General features: G+C 40.9%; 1 protein-coding gene across 1 annotated transcript in view; it reads left to right on the top strand.

The window, feature by feature from the left end:
- The window catches only part of Frem3 (FRAS1 related extracellular matrix 3), a 79299-nt gene that overhangs the window by 43678 nt on the left and 15512 nt on the right, over positions 1-20109 (top strand). Inside the window, 7 exon segments of the mRNA XM_008843455.1 lie at positions 453-557; positions 2274-2321; positions 2324-2419; positions 6124-6202; positions 6204-6316; positions 8122-8172; positions 8175-8246. Coding sequence (XP_008841677.1) covers positions 453-557; positions 2274-2321; positions 2324-2419; positions 6124-6202; positions 6204-6316; positions 8122-8172; positions 8175-8246 — 564 coding nt within the window.

The following is a 20109-nucleotide window of genomic DNA, read 5'->3' as shown; positions in this document are numbered from 1 at the left end:
TTTAGATATTTAAGTGACAATTGAATTTATTCTCATAATTGTTTTAATAGCTTTTGTATAATCTTCATCGCTATTATGAGATATGAAATGTATTTATCAAACCTGTAATCATTATGCCAAAAAATCTGAATTACTGTAATATTTTGTATATTGTTAAAACTGTAACTTTAATTGTAAAAAAAAAAATTAAAATAAAAAAAAGAGAAAAAAAATCCACAGGGTTGTATTAAAGAATCAAAATGGTTTCAAATTGGAACAAATATCAATATTTTCTTTTAAATAATATTATACAATTTCTAACATGTTTCATTTTTCTGTATTCATCAGAATGTTCATATATTTACTAAAGTTATTTAATAAAAAGAAAACAAATACAAACTAAGCATTTAAAAATCAACATTTTGGTTTCTCTTTCACTTAAACTTCACTGTGTATTCTGATTGTCCAATAAGCACAGTCTGAGGTGAAATCACGTTATACATTCAGTTGTGCATTTTTGACATTTACTCGTGGAAACTGGAAGAAGAGTTCCTCTTCTCCTACTCTATGGTCACTTGGTAAGTCACATCAACTTTTCTAATAACTCTCAAATTTAAAAAATCTTATATTCATACTAAATAAAAAACTCAAGGGCTGGTAAAAAAAGAAAAAACTCAAGCTCAGAGGGTAAAAGCACTAGGCACCAAGTCTAACAACCTGAATTCAGTCCCTAGGACCCACATGGTATAAGAACGTGCTTGTGTTGAACTTTCTTCAGAGAAAGGCAGAACCTGTGATGTGGAAGAAGGTTTGAGACCAGCTCCTCCTGCCATGCTCATTGTTCTCCAACCTTACTAGCAAGCCTTTGAGTTCAGCTTTCTCCAGGGCTTGCCCAAAGAGAAAAGAAATGAAGGGGACAGAGTATATTTCAATATGAGAAGCATTATTGTCATCCAATATCAGCTGGCAGCTATTGGGTCTGTCAGCTGGCAGCTATTTAGAAGGGATTCTTCCTCAGTGGGTGTTTCCATAGGTTTCTTGAAGACTTCTGTCTCTAGATACCACTTGCCTAGAGCTCCTTTTACTTACTGTCTCTGTAGACTGTGGGAATCTTAGGATAACTCCCAGCTCCTGTCCTGCCGAGACCCCCTCTCCTTCTTCACTAAGCCCAATAGGGTAATGAGCCACCTCTGATCCAGTTGTGCTTTCCCTGTCCCATTCTGCAGTTCTCCCCAGTGAAGCACTCGTCACTCACTCTACACCCTACCAAGGCCACATAAGCTTTGCCAGGGAAGAGCCAGCCACTTGAATCTTCTACTATGTAAAAACAAGGGAAGGTCTCCAAGAAAGTCATTGAAACCCACTTCCTCTACACTGGAGGTGAACATTGCAGCCCCTGCCCACAATCTTACCCCTCTTAGGTGGTATGAATTCCTGCCATGGTACCAGTCTTTTCTAAAGAACTGGCTTACTGACTCCCTATTTCTTTTCCATACACTGCCCTCTTTTGATATCCTTGCCCTGATTAAGGGGTTCAGTAGGTACAGAACTGGTTAGTAAAATTTTCTTTGACAAACTTTCCATATGATAGTCTTTTCCCACTTACTCTGGTATCTGATATATATGACAGGGGCCCTTAGCTACAAGACATTATTTGCAACAACCACTGTTCAGTTGATGGAAACCTGTTCTTTCTTCTGATCTCCACACATCTCACGGCCCCAACAAAGGGTCAAATTCATCATCCACATAGCGTCCTACACCTGGGATAGACAAGCAGAAATCAGCTACAGCTTTGATATCTTTGCTTGCTGCCTTCCACTTCTTAAAACATTTAAATATCTGAGCTCAAGATATCATTTTTGCTCCTAAGATTGGCTATACATATAAAATGAATGCTTCTGTCAAGGAACTTCTAGATTAGCATGAGAGCAAATGAATATGCAAATGATACAAACTAGTAGGCCACAGGGCAGAAGAAGAAACGGAAGGAGGGGCCTGGAAGAGGGACAGAAACTAGAAAAGCAGGGAGGAAAGGACAGCAGTGTCAAGAATTATCTGAACCTAAAACCAGGAACTCTGGCTTCGTGGAACCCTGTGCACAACTTCTTTACGAAAAGGACACAGCTGGCTCTCTCCACATGAAGCAGAGGGAATAGGACTCAAGATAGCCCTCATGATGTTCTCTAGAAAATCAAAGACCTTTCTTCTGTACAAAGAAAGAAATACAAACCCTGGCTATTGTTTTTGCCATCACATACTTCTAATATTCTCTTTACCTCTATCAATTACAGGTAGAAATAAGCTAGCAGATCAGCCTTTCCATCTAAACTGGGCTTGGATTTCTTAGAGAGAGAATATTATATTGTAGGTGAAGATTCTGTGTTGTCAGATGTGACCCTCACACACAGGGGCTACCTTAGAAGCACATCTTTCATCAGTAAGTAACTTAGAAATTATTGTCAGCAAAGGGACATGGAAACATAAAATGCAGATTTGAAATAATCAGAAGAGAATAGATTAAAAGAGAAATAGTAGCTGGTTTGACAAAAGCCCCTACAAAGTCTATGTGAAAATTGTGTTGTGTGAATAGGCTGATTCATTTTGACTATTTTCCTTCATGGTTTTTCTTTTCCTGACAGGCTATATTTTCTTTCTTCATATAACTCAAAAAATAACTCCAGAAAAATTAGGACATTTTCTGCCATTCCATAATCCCCAAGTCACCCAATTTCTTTTTTAAAAAATTTTAAGTATGTAATGCATTATCATGTTTAGTTCTAGAAGTTCTTTTGAAGAATTATTTGTGAGAATATGATGCATTACTTTTTAAATTTAGCTATTTGATTATGTATACTCATTTCAACACAGCTATAAGGTTATAATTCCTGAAGGGCATATAAAGTATCAAGTTGTTCTATGTGTCACAAAGACATACTAGCAAACTACAGCTCATTGGAAGAAACATGTAGACAGAGCCTACATAGTGAATCTCATTGTCATCATTAATAATTAATACTAATTGTTCTAAGAACCCACTATATTTTAATGCCTCTGTTAACTAACAGAAACTTCAAAATCATTTTGTCTTTATTTTTGTAATCTGTTGAGCAGACAGATAGGGGTATGTTATCTTCATTTCACAAATGAGCACTTAGAGTCTCTCACACAAGCAGGATCCAGCCAACATGTCAAAGCCCTAGAAGAGAAGTCAGAAAGGAAATGGACTACAGAAAAAAAAGTCAATCAAGAAAAGGTGAGCTTTACAGGAAGCTTCCAGAGGAGACTGTTCTCTTAGGAAAGAGGTCAGTCAAAACCTCAGTGCACACCTTGGGTCACTCCGTCACCAGTAGCAGAGTGGTAGAAAACCAAGAACTTCAGCTGAAATAGGCTTCTTTGCTCTTGTAAAACTTGGCATCTGCTTAGCCCAAGGCCTCCTTGTGAATTTGAATTGATATGTCAGAAAGAATTTTCATAACCTGGCTCCAAAAAAAAAAAACCATATCTGTCCAGAACCACTTGAATGCGTATAACTCAAATCCTCAAAAGGCTTTCCATTATACCTAAACCAGCACCTCTGCCACCTGCACCCCCTTGCAACACTTACAACTCTGGCATGCATAATAGGCCTGTGTGTTTACTTTCTGTCTTCCCCAATAGATTGCTAGCCTCACTCTGACAGGAACCCCAACACCATGATCACATGGAAAGCCAGCATTGCTGTTATTTGAACCTCATCAGCCCTTCTGTTTTATACATGACTGCTCCAAACTACATCTGCACCTCAGAAATGAATCTCTAAAACATCCCACTCTGCTGCTCCAGAAAGTTCTAATTCCCCACATCCTATCCCAGACTAGGGTTAGTAGCAAAGTACAGGATCTATAAAAAGAAAACAAAACTGAGACGTCTAACTTTCTGCTCCAAAGAACATCAGTTTCCTAATGTGTAGCTTGTCCACCCCAAAATGTGTAGGTAGCTGATACATGACAGTAATTCAAAATTGATCTAGCATGATCCTGGCATAGAACAAATACTCAGTAAATGATAAGTACCATTGTTACACGTAACACTGTCAAACGAATTGAAACCAACTGTTCATTTGTTTATCTCACCATACAGGGAAAACGCCTTCAGTTCTGTTGTCAGCTGCACTTCCTTCTGTGTGAAATACTCAGCACCTTGCACAGAGACAATGCTCTCAATATGTATTAAGCAAATAGCCACATGCATACATGATTCCTGTAGCAGTGCCACCGTGATCTTCTAAGATGCAGCCAAAGATGTCTCTCACTGCTCCTTATATTCTCCACTTCCAACTCATGGCCAAGGAGGCTCTTCTAAATGAGCATTCACTCTTGGCCACCAAATGATATGAATGCAGATTTATTCTCTCTCTCTCTCTCTCTCTCTCTCTCTCTCTCTCTCTCTCTCCCTCCCTCCCTCCCTCCCTCCCTCTCCCCTCTCTTTCTTCTCTCTCTTCATCATGTCTCTGATACATGTGCACAAATGTGGGTGTGTGTATGCACACACATGTGTGCACCTGGATGTAGAAGCCAGATGCTGACATTAAGTGTCTATCACTCTTTATCCTGTTTTTAAGGCAGGGTCACTCACTGAACCTGGAGTTCACCAATTTGGTTAGACAGGCTATTCAGCAATCCCCACCAATACTAGAGCACTGTCTGACATTCATGGAAAGGGGAGAATTTATTTAGTCTTGATGAGACTTTCGGCACTCTCTCTAATGTTGGATTCTTTAAACATGATCGAGTTATTGCCTTTAGTGCCCTCCATATGTTACCAATTCCTATTTCCTGACAGAGTTCCAAATAGCCACCTCTTCCCTATTTTCATTAACCTCCAGAATATTTATTTTATGCCTAGTATGTGCCAAGTTGTGTCCAAGGAATTCATATGAACAACAATCCAGACTCCACAAAGCCCACTTTCCACTGTGTTCTGTTTAAACTGCCAGTGATCTTGAGGAGGGTACTATTTCTTACTCCTCTTAAACTCTCCAGAGCCTGGGGGCTGGAGAGATTTCTCAGTGGTTAACAGCACTGGCTGCTCTTGCAGAGGACCTAAGTTTGATTCCCAGCACCCACATGGTGGCTAACAACCATCTGTAACTCCAGTTCCAAGGAATTTGATGCCCTCTTCTGACCTCTGCAGGCATTGCACAACACAGGTGCACTTACATATATGCAGGCAATATGCTCATACACATAAAGCAAAAATAATAAATAAAAATACTTTTTAAACCCCCAGAGCAATTGACGTGATAGAACTTAACACAAATGAAAGAATGTATGAATTCCAGTGGGGTGGGGGGTGGGAGGGGGCTAGTGGGAAAGGGAGTATAAAGATGATTACGATGTTCTGTATGAAAGACACAGAAATTCAATAAAATGTTTTAAATCACCAGAACCTAGTAGAGTTTGGAAAATCAGTGGTCATGGGTAGCTGCCCCAGAATAGATGAGTTGATGGTTGTTTGCTTTCTTCTGCATGCTACTCCTCATTTGGGCTTTTTCAGACAATTTTTTTTTTTTTTTGAGATAGGGTCACCTGGAAAACTCACTATGTAGACCAGGCTGGCCTCGAGCTCACAGAGATCTGCCTCCCAAGTGCTGGGATTAAAGGCATGTGCGACCACACCCAGTAACAATAAGCTTTTTTTAATCTCTTTGCAATGATGGGGATGGAACTCAAGGCCTTGTGCATACTGAGCCAGGCTCTACCACTGCGATCAGCTCCCAGCCCTTTCTTTCTCCCTGCTTTCCTCTTGGTTCAACTCACTTCTTCTTACTCATACTCTTTTAAAAAGCTGGGAAGGATATTTACAAGTATTTGAGGGGAGTGTTGAAAGAAGATGCAAGCCAGGTATGGCGGTACACACCTTAAATCCCAGCACTCAGGAGTCAAAGGATAGTGAACCTCCTTGAGATCAAGTCCAGCCTGGTCTACATAGCGAGTTCAAGGCCAGTTGAGGCTACAGGAAGACCCTGTCTCAAACAAATAATAATAAAATAAATAAGTAATGCCTGTGCTATTTTTATTAACAATAAGAAAAACATTTTGAAGAGAAAATATTCTTTCAGACACTGGGGTCCATATTGACAGTTTCCTGATCTCTACTCAGGCATTGGAACCAAACATGAAACTGCAGTAGAAAATAAAAGTTTTAAAGGAACTGTTCATAAACAGGTCCAGTTCAATCCCAGCCGCTATGTGGAAGACCTCAGAAACTTTCCAGATCATTCTGTCAGAACCTGATATGGTTGCAATGGAGTTCCCGGAGATGGCAGCAGTTGAAATTGTAGACTCTAGAGATGGTATGTGACACCACACACACAAAAACACACCAAAAAAGCAATAATTTTTAAATCTTTATAATATTAAGGATTATATGGGGTTGGAGAGATGGCTCCGTGGTTAAAAGCAATGGATGCTCTTGCAGAGGACCCAGGTTCAATTCTCAGCACCCATATGGTGGCTAACAACTGTCTGTAACTCCAGTTCCAGGGGTTCCAGTGCCTTTTCTGGCTTCTGCAGGCTTTGCACAACACATATACCCTCACATACACACAGGCAAAACTCTCATACACATAAAAATAAATAAATAATAGTAAGGGTTATAATAAACTCTTCATAAAGAAGCCTGTTCAACTCTGTTTAATGCGCTTTTCCAAAACTGGACCATGGGGATTTTTTTGTTTGTCTGTCTGTCTTATTTTTAAAGGAATAGGCTTTAAGTTTTCTGAGTTCTAGTTTTATCGAAATAGCATTTGAAAAATATTTTTCCATATACCCTGCACCTCCATCAGCACAAAAGTAGAAAACGTTGCTCCCGTGGCTCAAGGAATGGGGTGTCAAGTCTGATTCTACATCAATCGATTATGAAGTCAAGTGTAAGACATGAGAGAAAACAGGAAGTGAGTGGTTGTCATAGTCCAAAGCAGTTACCAATCTTGGAGGAGGCAGGATTTGAGGTGCATCTTGGAGTGCGGCTTTGGCTAGGAGCTTAGACAGGAGCAGCCTTTCCACACCAGGAAAACAGACTGGACTGAACAACTCCGTCCCGTGGTTTCAGTTTTTTTCACATGACATAATAACTTCCTCTAGCTTTTGGGTTCTTGCACAATGCCAACATTTTGGACTGAAAGACACCAAGATACACTAGGCTGTAAGAGAGAGGACAGAAAATTGTCACTGGGCCCTTTGTAACTCAAGACCAAGTGTTTTCCTAAACATTGATACCAGTATCTGTTGAAACTAAACTAATCCAGATGTCTACTTCAGTGGCCCATTTCACACCATGAGTACTAATCACCTACTTTAAATCTTTATATTTTAAGCAGACAGATATATAGATATATATAGATATATACATATATTTTTTTAATTATGTAGTACTTGGTGTATGAAAAGCCTTTGAAAATAAGCCACAAAGAGAAACATAATTCCATCAACAAGATCTAACCAATTTTCAAACTGACTTTTCAGTGAATGCTTTAATATGTAATTGTATGTACACACACACACACACACACACACACACACACACACACACTTTAAAAAGGAGGTAGGAATTGTCTAGGCAGTTAGGGTAAAAAGACCCTGAAGAAAAGTAGCCAGTTTCTTGGCTAAAAGTCAAAATATCTTTGGACCTCTTAGCAACATACTATGTTCCAAAGGCCAAAAATGTCAAAAGTATTTGGGAGCTTTTATCTAATCCCTAAAAGATTATAGGGTTACTGCTTCAGAGGGGGGAATGTTAGAGTAGCAAAAAGCCCCATTAAGAAAAAAAAAAGAAAGAAAGAGTACATGAAGTTGTTCAGGAAAAAGTGATGGGTAGATATGGGAGGAGTTGGGGGGGGAATGGGCATGAATTTGATCAAAACACCTTATATACATGTATGAAATTCTAAATAAATTTTTTAAGTTAAAAAAGGAGGTCTGCTAAATCCAATTCTGCTGCTTTTTTTACTTAATAATCCTTCATACCCTTATTTCATTTGATATAATTAATCATATTGAAAAGACAGGGGTCAATGACTGTATGCTTCTGCACAGATGTGTTAAAATATCATGGGCCAAGTTTAACTCTTGCTGAAACATCTTCTGTCATCTTTTCTAGAATCAACAGTTTACATTCCAGAAGCAGAATACAAAATACAAGAGGGTGTTGGGAGCTTCTTATCCCTGTAATACTATCTGGAGACGCAAGCCAGGAACTCATTGTCATCTGTTCTACACATCCAGGTCTGAGACTGTGTGATTCTTGGTTTCAGGAATAGGGCGATTAGAATGGGACTGTGGCAATGCTGGGACTGGTGCCGGTGTGAGAGAGGCAGAGCCCAGGATGCTGGCACCTGGCTCTGCCATCACCCATGTGCTGTGCCTCCCTCCTCTGATGACCCTACATAGGCACTCTGAGTGCCCCAAGATGGTCCCCTCAGCCAGAGATAAACTTACTCAAATTTGGAACCAAAACACCTCTTCTCTTTAAGTTTTGTGAGTATCCAATGAGATGTTCACATGGAAACACTTTATGTCTGCTAATGGAAACAAGGGATTTTTATTTTTATGGGTTTGTGTTGATTCTCTGCAACAGTGTAAAATAGTCTGTCTACAATACTCAATCTTTCTTTTTCCTTTCAATCTTAAATCTATAAATATTCCCCAACCTTGGGATCAAGTATCCTTACATCTATAAATAAGGTCCCATTCTTTCTGGTTTTTCCACTTCTGCAGAAACAAAATTTGACTTTCCTGTATCCAATCCATTAAGTTCATACTCTCTAGCCAATTAGCAATTGTGTAATAAGCAAAACTTGTGAAACTAGGGTCTGGAGAGATGACTCAATGTTTAGAGCACTCGCTGCTCTTCCAAAGGACCTGGGTTTAGTTCTCAACACTCACACTCAGTGGCTCACAACTGACTCCAGTTCAAGGAGACACAACACCTTCTTCTGGCCTCCACAGGCACCTACATGTACATATTGCACATACCGACAAGCAGGCACATACACATAAATAAAAATAAATATTTTTTAAATGCAACAATAAATGAAAACAACCCAAATAGGAAGGAAATTGCTCAATTCTCGCTACAAAAGAATCTGCCCCCTGCATTGACAGAGACTCAAAGGCAGGCAGAAGACTAGGAAGACAGGGAAGGTGCCAGATGTCACCTAATTCAAGGCTGCTGGCATGAGGGAGCTAGAGCCGGACTAAGAAGTGGGATGTCCTGTGTGTTTGTCTAGGAGAATGTAATTGGCTTTCTCTCACTGGGATGAAGAAAGAAGAGGGGCTAAAGATTAGGGAAGCTGGGAGTTCTGGGTCAAGCCCTGACCATGTGGACTCATTACCAGAGAGCAATGGCACAGCTTCTAGGACCCACTGCTGTAGATTTGGGATCAGGGGAGTGATTGTTCTTGGGTTTGGTTTTGTCTATGTGGTAATGAGGCTCATGGACATGAGTGTGAGTGTGTGACCCCATGGATACGTGGAGGCCAGGAAAGGACATCAGTATTGGGTGTCCTACTCTATCATGCTCCATCTTACTCCCTTGAGATGGGCTCTCTCAGGGAGACAGACTGGCAAGCCCCTGTGATACTCCAGTCTCTGCCTGACAGTGCTCGGATTACAGGCGTGCATAGCTACACCAAGCTTTATTCATATAGGGGCTGGGGATTTGAACTCAGGTCCTCATACAGCACTCTTACCCACGGAGCCATCTCCCCAACCCTAGTGTTCTGTTTTTATGTGTGGTACAGCCATGGTTCATTCACACAGTCAGTCTCCGAATCTGTGCTCCTGTTTGTTGATATACTAACAATGGAGATTTTATTCTTCCAAGTCTCTTTCCCCTCCCCCTAAAAATGTATCTTTTGGGTTTTTTTGTTTGGTTGTTTTGGGTTTTGGTTTTTGGGGGTTCTTTTTAGTACAAAGCTCTCCACGTCTTGTTCTGAAAGTATTAATGAGGAACATTTTGATAAGCGAACATTTGTACATTAGTTACTTTTATTATTACTGTGACAAAATACCTGATAAAATCAACTTAAGGAAGGCAGAATTTATTTTGGCTCATGGTTCCAGGGTACAGTCCATCATGATGGAGAAGGCATGGAGATGTGGAGTCAGGAGAGAGGCAGCTCACTACATGGTAACTTCATTCAGGAAACAGACAGACGTGAATATTAGTGTTCATCTCCCCTTGTATTTTTTACAGAGTCAGGATTCTAGCCCATGGAATGGTGGCAACATTTGAGTAGGTCTTCCTACTTCAAATAACCCATTCTAGATCTTTCCTAGACATGCCCACAGATTTGTCGCCATGATGATTCTGTATCCTGTCAAGTTGACAATCAAGATTACCCATAATAGGCAGACAGTATCCTGGAAAATGGGAACACTTTGATGGAGTGGCAAGATTCCACTAAAGCGTAACATAAAATTAATGCCCTGTTTCACTTACCCATAGCCCCTGTTGGTGTTTGTGGGTTAGACAACATGTATCCGCCCTCCATTCAGCTGCTCATATGGTCCACATCCGTTTTATTCATGGATAATTGTCAAACCTTTAAACTTCTGGAGAAATTTAAACACCTACCTTGAATTTTCATCTTCCAAGATACTGAAGTATATATGAGAAATAGGTAAGGACATACATTTGATTTGAGACTTACAATTTTCACACTTATAATTCCAAAGAGTTGTGCAACAGTTGGTGCTACCATGCACAGTGTGTTCTAGAGATCTTGGAAAGGGGTTATGCTCTTCGTTTTCAACCAGAAGCATGAAAATATGTGTTTATATAAAAGCCAGAGTCAAGGCTCATGTGCCAAGCAATCTGGGATATGTGATAGCTAGGCATGGAGTTTCTGAGACCAACACAGTTCACATGTGAAGACCTAATGGAAAGGTACATTCTACAGAGAAATCCTTTCAGAATCTAAATTTGACCATGGCCCTACATGCTAGCTGGAAGCAACCCCACCTCCTACTCACACGGCTGGCACTCTCAGCTCCCTGGATTATTCTAGGGGCAAAAGGATGAGTGGATCTTTCTTTAGAAGACACTTTCCACTTAGCAATTGCATGTGCTTTACCAAACTGCTGTTTCCACCCAGTATTTCACTAAAATTTGGGGGACCCTGAGGTTCTAGACACATGTGCTCTACCAAAATGCTCTGATTCCATCCCATTCTTCACTGAAACCTGGAAGGCGTTCTGTTGTAGACATCAGAAGCCCAACTTGGGAGCTCACAACAAAGAGTGGGTGTGTTTTCTACAGGAGTTGATCAGTGCAGCCTCAGTCACACCCCAACTCTCGGGCCCCTCCTCACTGTAAGACTCTTAGGAGGGTCCTAGGGCACTTTGGAATTGGGTACATACCCCGATGATCAACTGGCAAGGAAAAAATATTTCATGGAATGCTTTGCCTCACCTCATTTTCTTTACACGTTTCAGTTCCCAAAGAGTAAAACCAGGACTGGCAAGATAGCTCAGAGGGCAACAGCACTTGCCATGCAGTCCTGACAGCCTGTGTTTGATCCCCAGAACCCACATACAGGTGGAAGGAGAGAACCAACTCCACAAAATTGTCCTCTGCATTAGTTATGTTTCTGTTGCTGTGATAAAGCACCATGACCAAGGCAACTTATAGAAGGAAGAGATTTTGGGGCTTGCAGTTCCAGAGGGACAAAAGTCCATCATGGCAATGGTAGAGGAGGCCAGAGCAGCAAGCTGAGCACTCACATCTTCAAGCAGGTACAAGAAACAGAGCAAGATAGACTGGAAGTGGGACTTAGCTTTGAACTCTCAAAGCCTGCCCACGGTGACAAACTCCCTCCACCATGGCCACAAGTCCTAAAGGCTCCATGACCCTCCCCAAACAGTGCCACAAACTGGGCACCAAGGGACCAAATACTTGGAGCCTCTGGGAGTCACTTTTTCAAAAGACCACATCCTCTGATCTCCACATGTACACCATAGTGTGTGCATGCCCACACTTGCACATACATATAATATACACAATAATAATTTTTTAAAAAACAATTTGAAGAGTAAAAGTTAGAGCTGCTAAAAAGTTTTACATGAAACTGACAGTATCTCGTTTTTCAAGAGAATAGCTTTTTGCTTACATTTGGGGGGTGGTACATGCATATGGATGTGCTGGTATGTGCACCTATGCACATGCATGCAGAACCCAGAGCAGGACATAGGGTATTTTCTTCTATCTCCCTCTACCTGGTCTCTCACTGAACCTGAAACTCACCTCTAGGCTGGGTGGCCAGTGAGCTCTCAGGATCCAAGTATCTCTGGCCCCCAATGCTGGGTTTATAGGCTTGCACACTCATGCTCAGCTTTTTACTTGGATACTGAGGATTCAATCTCAAGTCCTCATCTTTGCAGAATAGGCACTTTTCTCCTGTAGAGCCATCTTCCCAGTCCTTCAAGAAGAAATCTTAAAGAACAGGCCACAGGGCTGCCCATCTCTGGACACACAAACACAGAAACATGAAGATTTTGAAGGTGCATTTCAAGAGCTGGCCCTGGTGCTTGATTTTCAACAGCTCAAGATAAATGATCTGTGTACTGCTAAACCTCCGGTCCTCCAGGGTAGAGGAAAATGTATTGTTTGTAAGATGTTAAGCAACATCCTTGGCTTGTAGACATTAGAGGCCAGCATCATCCCTCATCTCTAACTACATCTCTAACTACAACACTTCAAAATGTTGACAGACATTAACAAATGTCCCCTAAAGAGGAAGATCATCCTAACTAACAACTATTGCTCTGCAGTGAAATCCCTTAGCCTAAGCATGTTTTGCATAAGGACTTATAAATTAGATAGTTCTTGACCCTACTTTATTCATAAAATAGATCTAATTTCTTTTTTTCTAATTGTTAGACGCTTTCTTGTTAGGAAACTGCTCTTCTTGGTAGAAGAAATCAATGAAGAGAAAACCACAAAATTCAAAATCAAATAGGTAGGAATAGTGTTGAGTCTCCCTGTGGTTGAGGTTGAGTACGTCCGATTTTTTTTTTTTTTTTTTTTTTTTTTTTTTAAAAAAAAAAAAAAAAAATCTTTTTGAGACAGGGTCTCCCTGCAGCCCCAGCTGGCCTGGAACTCACTATGTAGACCAGGCTGGCCTTGAACTCACAGAGATCGCCTGCCTCTGACTCCCGAGTACGGGGACTAAAAGGTGTGCACCTCCATGCCTGGCCATGTCAGAATTTTTAAAATGATTAACTTTACCCAGTTGAACAAGACTATGTAGTAAACCACACTCCCGCACACCATGGACTTAGTCCCATTCTTTGATTGGCCTTTTCCTCTGGGTCACATAAAGGTATTTAGAGTGTGCATTATTCTGAAAGCATTCTAAACATATCCAGGTGAAAGACTTGCTCCTCTCCTTCCTTTTCAAAAATACTCAGTGTGTAGATTAGATTTGTTTTCAGATTGTAGATGGTAAGCTGCATATGTAGAAGGTACCATTTTTCTTCTTCCTGGAGTACTGTTCTAGTTTGCTCTCTGTTGCTATGATAAACACCATGACCAAAAGTAAGTTGAGGAAGAAAGGCTTTGTTTGGTCTACACTTCCAGGTCACAGCTCATCACCGGTGGAAATCAATGCAGGAGCACAAGCAAGAATTGAAGCAAAGATCATGGCAGAGCACTGGTTACTGGCTTGCTCAACCACCTTTCTTCTTTTTAAAAACATTTTTATTGAATTTTTTGAGATTTTCATACAATAAAATTTAATGGTATTTAGGTTCCTTCCTCTATCAATACCTCCCCTTATTGCCCCCTGCCCAATTTAATGTACCCTATTATATATATATATATATATAATATTTGAATATAATATAAATATATATATATATTTATATACATATATATATATATGAAGACCTACAGAATCTAATTTGTGTCATCATATGTCCTTCAATGTGGATCCATCCACTGGAGCCCAGTTACCTACCAAGAGTCCCATCCTTGAAAGAAACTGACTCTCTCCCCTCCCAGCAGCCATTGGTTGCCAAAATTTCTTTAGAAATTTGCTGGGATTTTGTCTGATTTGAGCTTGCATGGGACTTTTGCATGCTGTCACCATTGCTGTAAGTTCATAAGAGTACATGATCAGCTATCTGGAAGAGTCTGTTTCCCTGTGGTTATCTATCCACTCTGGCTCTTACAGTCTTTCTACCTCCTCTTCCACCATGATCCTTGAGCCTTAGGAGGAAGAGGTTTGAAATCGCTGTCCTTTTCAAGGATAAGTACTCTGCAGCCTCTTGTTCTCGGCACATTGGCTAATTGTGGATCTCTGTGTTAATCACATTTGCTGCATAGGGAAATTTCTAGGGTGAGAGTTGAGAGATGCATTCATCCTAAGTGTAGAGGTTGCACCAAAGATATGTCACTTAGGGTTAAGTGTCTCACAAACACTTATTCTCTGCATTTGACCAGTTCTGGAATTTTATAATGGGCTCCATCTGTTGCAAAAGGAAAGTTTTTTGATGAGGAATGAAAGGTACACTTATCTGTAAATATGAGGTTACATATTTAGAATAAAGTAAGAAATTACATTGGTCTAGGGATGTGGCAAAAGTGGGTTTTTCTCTAGGATTTATGACCTCTTCTGCCATGTGTATTTGGCTATGTTTACAGTCATGAGTTCCCACCCATTGAGTGGGCCTTAATTCCAATTAGACTTCTGTTGATTACCCCCCAGATAAAAGTGCAGCTACTACCAATGACAATAGTTTGCTGGGTCAGTCATTGCTGTTTATTAGGCCTCAGAGCTGGGTAGAGCCATTCATTGATTTTTCTCCCTTAACAGCTTAGCTTACATCCTCTGATACTATGAAAGCTAGTCTTCAAGGAGGAGGCTTCCTCGTCAGTTCCAGCTGGAAGGATTATTTTTGCTGTTATTGGGTCAGAGTGTTCTGTTTCCATTTTTGTCATTGGTTTTGAGCTCTACATGGTTTTCCTTGCTTTCTATGAGTACAGAAAGGCCAGTTATCTCTGGGTAGGTTGTAGTATAAGAGCATACAAGACTGCCTCACTGGCCAAACCCTAGGAACAGAAATCACAAGGGCTCCTTTAGGTAGAAGCTCCTGAGCCACAGAAGCCCTGACCTTCCCTTCTCTCACTCATTTCCCTGTTCCCTCCAATCATGGATCTTTCTCTCCAACTGAAATTGTTGCTGATAAAATTGGACATAGTATTCTGTGTTCTTGACTATCATATATACCACTCAAACAGTTTCCTAAAGTGAAATTTCTAGAACCCAAGAAGGAAGGCCAAGGATGTAGCTCAGTTTATAGAGTGCTTGCCTGGTACACATGAAGCCTTGGATTCAGTCCCCAGAACCACATAATATCAGGCATGGTGGTGCATGCCTATAATTTCCAGCACCAGAGAGCTGATAGCAGAAGGGGGTTCAAGGTCATCCTCAGCTACATGGAGGGTTTGAGGCCAGCCTGAGCTATGAAGACCCTATATAGAAAAAAAATCCTAGGAGTAAGGGATCATAAGTACTTAATTGAGAAAATACTGGTGCATTTGGGCAGCAGTTACTGCAGAAGCTCATAACTGATCAGAGTGCTGAGAACAGCTGACTCTTGAAAGCTAAACCCTGAGTGACACATCTACATCACCCCTATAAGACTCAAGGAACACAGTAGAAAAGCAAAAAAAAAAAACAATGTAAGAGGCGAGGAAGAGGTGGCATGATGTGAGATGCTTTCTTCTGGCATGACATGATCCCTGAACTCTTGAACTCCCAGCAGCTCTAATTATCAGCACAAGGCCTGCACAAGACGGAGTCTGTCTCCATGCTACTGCAGAGAGGGAAGGGCATCACGAGGCTCCATTCCTGCCTGAGGATACATATTCAAATATTGTTGGGGGGAGGAATTTTTCTTCAGTGCTGTAGCCACTGGTAAGGTGCCCCTACTCCTGTAAATAACCCCTCACCCATGACCCTGTAAGCAACTCTAATTAAACTCAGTGGGAAGGAAGGAAGGAAGGAAGGAAGGAACTTGTTGGGAAGAAGGATTTCAGTGGGAGAGGGAAGGGGATGAGAGGGGGAAAGGGGTGACAAAATGAATTAAAAAATGACTGAAGTTCATTACATATACATATGAAACTGTCAAAGAATTAAAAAAAAGCAAAACCAAAAAAGGGCTGGTGAGATGTAATAGCATGTACTGCTCTTCTAGAGGACCTGAGTTCAGTTCTCATCAACCATGTCAGGGATGAGAGAGAAAAATCATGATCGTAGAAGAGAAGGGGAAGAAGATGAGCAAGGAGCAAGGGGACGAGGGAAACAAAGGGTTATGAGAAGTAAAACTTATCAAAATATATTATATGCATGTATGCAAATGCCATAATGAAACCCATTATGTGTAACTAATATATGCTAATAGAAAACTTTTTTAAATGCATGTATATTAGATATTTACTACAGGTTTAGTGTGACCTGTCTGGGACACTTATCCCAAGGAGCTAAACTTGCCATTTTTAACCATAACCTCTCCTCACACCACCTGTCACACAATAGTATATCCTGTGCATTTGATGACTAGGCCAACCAAGAAGGCATATTCTCCAATGTACGGTTCTTTGAAATATCTAGCATTTTAAGACGGCATTAATGCTACAGTTTGTTTGTGTTTTAGTCCATTTGATGTAAGATTTCTGTATGCACACAGAAGACTTCCTAACAAACCAAATGTCTTTTTGTCCTACCGCCTTTCTATGGTGCCAGGTGCCCCATCAAGATGGCAGTGCCCGCCTCTGACATTCAGTGATAGAACTTGACCCTGACATCCCAACAACCAGCCTCTCCGGGTAGACTTGACCTCAAAGAACTCTTGTAGTCAAGGGTTTTCCCAGGGAAAAAATGGCAAAGGAATATGTTTTAAAGTCTTGGACCACACTGAAACCTGACCAGCCTCCCCACCAAATGGGAACTCCCTTATGCCTGTCCATTCCTAGTAATTCCTGTTCTCTGCCTTCATAAACACATTTTCTTCTCATCAGTTCTACACCTTGAACATTTTCCTGTGGTCCCAGAATAACACAACAACCAATATGCTTCCTAGTAATTCTAAAATGTCTTCTACTGGAAACTCATCCTGAAACATTTTGTGAATTTGGTAGTATTCTGAGCAAAGACTCTGAAATCACTTTGGAGACCACTACTTTTTTTTTTTCCCTTTGGACTTTTTGAGCCAGGGTCTCTCTGTAGCCCCAGCTGTCCTGGAACTCATTAGGTAAACCAGGCTGGCCTTGAACTCACAGAGATCTGCCTGCGTCTGCCTCCTGAGTGCTGGGATTAAAGCCGTGCACCACCACGCCCGGCAAGACCACTACCTTTTTAAGGGGTCTGTATCTACAGTTGCAATGCACAGCTACTCATATCAACCTGTATTGATGTTCAGACATAGCAGATGTCAGTGTTTTCTTTCAGATATGCACATATCATAGCTGAGAACTAGAATGAGTCTTACAAGGCAGAACATCCTTCTAGACTCTTATTGTCATGTTCTCACTTCTTCTTTACCAAAAGAAGTGTTAGAAGATAGTCACACTTTTCAAAAATTGCTTATGGAGTATATTAAACTACTGAGACTATTTTTTACAACTTTAAACCTGTGTTGTTGCTATTTTTTTTTTTCGGTCTTTTTGAGACCGGGTCTCCCTGTAGCCCCAGCTGTCCTGGAACTCACTATGTAGACCAGGTTGGCCTTGAACTCACAGAGATCTGCCCGCCTCTGCCTTCTGTGTGCTGGGATTAAAGGCGTGCGCCACAACACCCAGCTATTTTCTTCTTTTCCTTTGTTGTTTATGTGTTTGTGGTATGCAGGATCCAACCCAAGACCTTACATCTGATAGGCAAGCTCTCTACCACTGACCTACATCTTTATCCCTTCATTTTCTTACTGTGTCAATCAGGCTGGTCTTGAATCATTTCACTGTGTGTGTGTGTGTGTGTGTGTGTGTGTGTGTGTGTGTGTGTGTGTGTGTGTGTGTATGTGTGTGTGTGTGTGTGTGTGTGTGTTTGATGGGGGCACACTCATGCCACAGTGAATGTGTAGAGGTCAAAAAACAACTTGTGGGAGTTGGTCCTCTTCTTCCACCATATGAAATCCAGAGATCAAACTCATATCAGCAGGCTTGACAGCAAGCACTTTTACTCACTGAACTATCTGGCCAGCCCTGGCTATGAACTCTTGGATCCTCTTACCTCCACCCCAAAGTGCTGTTATTACAGCTGTGTACCACTGTATCTGACTATGTTTCTGGTTTTTGTTGTTGTTGTCGTTGTTGTTTTCTGGAAATACTGAGGATTGAACTTAAAGACTCTTACATGATAGGCAAGCACTCTTCCACTGATCTACAGCCCCAGTCCCTGTGTTGATGTTTTTAATGCTACAAAAAAAAAGCACCGATTCTTAGAAATTCTAGTCTATTTACTGCAAGAGAAATAAAAGTATATGCCAACTGAAAGACCAGCATTAGAATATTCATTGAAGTATTAAGTCAGAATAGCCAAGAGCTTTTTATGGAAAGACCCCATTGTCAACTAGTAAATGAATAAACAAATTATGATACAACCATTAAGTGGAAGGCAGTAGTAAGCAATAAAAGGAAACAAAGCCGTAGTACACAGATGACTCTCAAAGCACTATGCTAAAGAACGAATCCAGACACACAAGACTACTTAGCTTCATGATTCCATTTATATGGAATTCTCATGAAGTCAATTAAATTTATAGTGACACAAAGCAGATCTGTGGTTTCTAGGGGCTGGGAGACAGGGAAGAACATGATTGTAAGAAGTACAAGTCAGCATTTGTAAGTGGATAAACATGGTCTATGTTGCAATTGTGTTGTTGGCACATATTATGTGGATTTGGCAAAACTCAACAAGTTGTGCTAACAAGTCGTAACACAAGTAAACAATTTCAATAAAATTTAAAATGGAGGCTGCATTGCCATTTTTCCCTTAGTGTTGGTGAGGTCTGTCTATGTGGAAAACTTTTGGAGGAAGCAGAGTATGAGATAACAGGGTTAGCAATATGGCTCAGTTGATACAGTGCTCACCTAGCCTGAATGAAGCTCTGGATTGGATCTTCATCACTGCATAAAACCAGGCCTGGTGGTTCATGCCTAGAATCCCAGAACTTTGGAGGATCAGAAGTTCAAGGCCATTCTTGGCTACATAGTGAGTTTGAGGCCAGCTAGAGCTACATGTGACTCTGTCTAAACAACAACAACCTCTCCCTGGATTTACTTTTCAACTGTGAGAGGAAAGTGTGAGCTGTCTTGCCATTGCCTACATGCAGATAGACTTACCATCCTCTGGGTCAGACAGGATAGTCACCCTGGCAGTGGGGAATTTGGCTACCAGCTGCGCTCCACTGGCAGGCTCTGTGCAATGCTTAAGAATTCTTCATCTTTGTAAAGGGAGTCATGATGATCAGGACTCAGCAGGTCTTCTCAGTCTCATCCTTTTCAAAGCGGAGCATGCTGGTGTTGTCTTTTCGTTGAGAGATGTAATCCCACAAAGATGATGCATTGGAAGGACTTGTGCCTGAGGCAGAACCTGCAGGCATGTGACGAGAAATGGGGAAGGTGAGAAGAAAATGGAATTCCATCCAGGAGTTTCAAACTATCTGTAAATAACATCCATCTGAATTATGCACGCCCTTAACACTTCCAGTCACAAGCACCAATTTTGTAATTAGAAGCTTTCAGAATAGACTCTTATTTTGACATCATGCAAATTTACTGTCCTTTAAGAGGAGTGTGTTGAATAAAGTTTGTTTAGATTAGGAGCTAAATGAACTGAAGGATAATAGGATGCTCCAGCTGGCTTAGCCCAAGTCTTCCATTAACAGATGGAAAAATGGAGAGGCAGAGAAATGAGGACCAGAAAATCCATAATGTGATAATGATTTGGAGTTCCTTCTGCTTTGCTATGCCCATAGTGACATAGCCCTGAGTGGCATTTACACAATCTGTCTCTCACACTCTCATTAGAGTCCCTTGTGTGTCACCACAAGACTACTTATTAGTTTACAAAGAATGCAGAATTGA

Source organism: Nannospalax galili, unplaced genomic scaffold (assembly GCF_000622305.1).
Source record: "Nannospalax galili isolate Female #2095 unplaced genomic scaffold, S.galili_v1.0 scaffold359, whole genome shotgun sequence".
NCBI classification, from domain to species: Eukaryota; Metazoa; Chordata; class Mammalia; order Rodentia; family Spalacidae; genus Nannospalax; species Nannospalax galili.
Note: the sequence above shows the minus strand (reverse complement) of the source record. Positions and strands in the feature narration are given on the sequence as shown.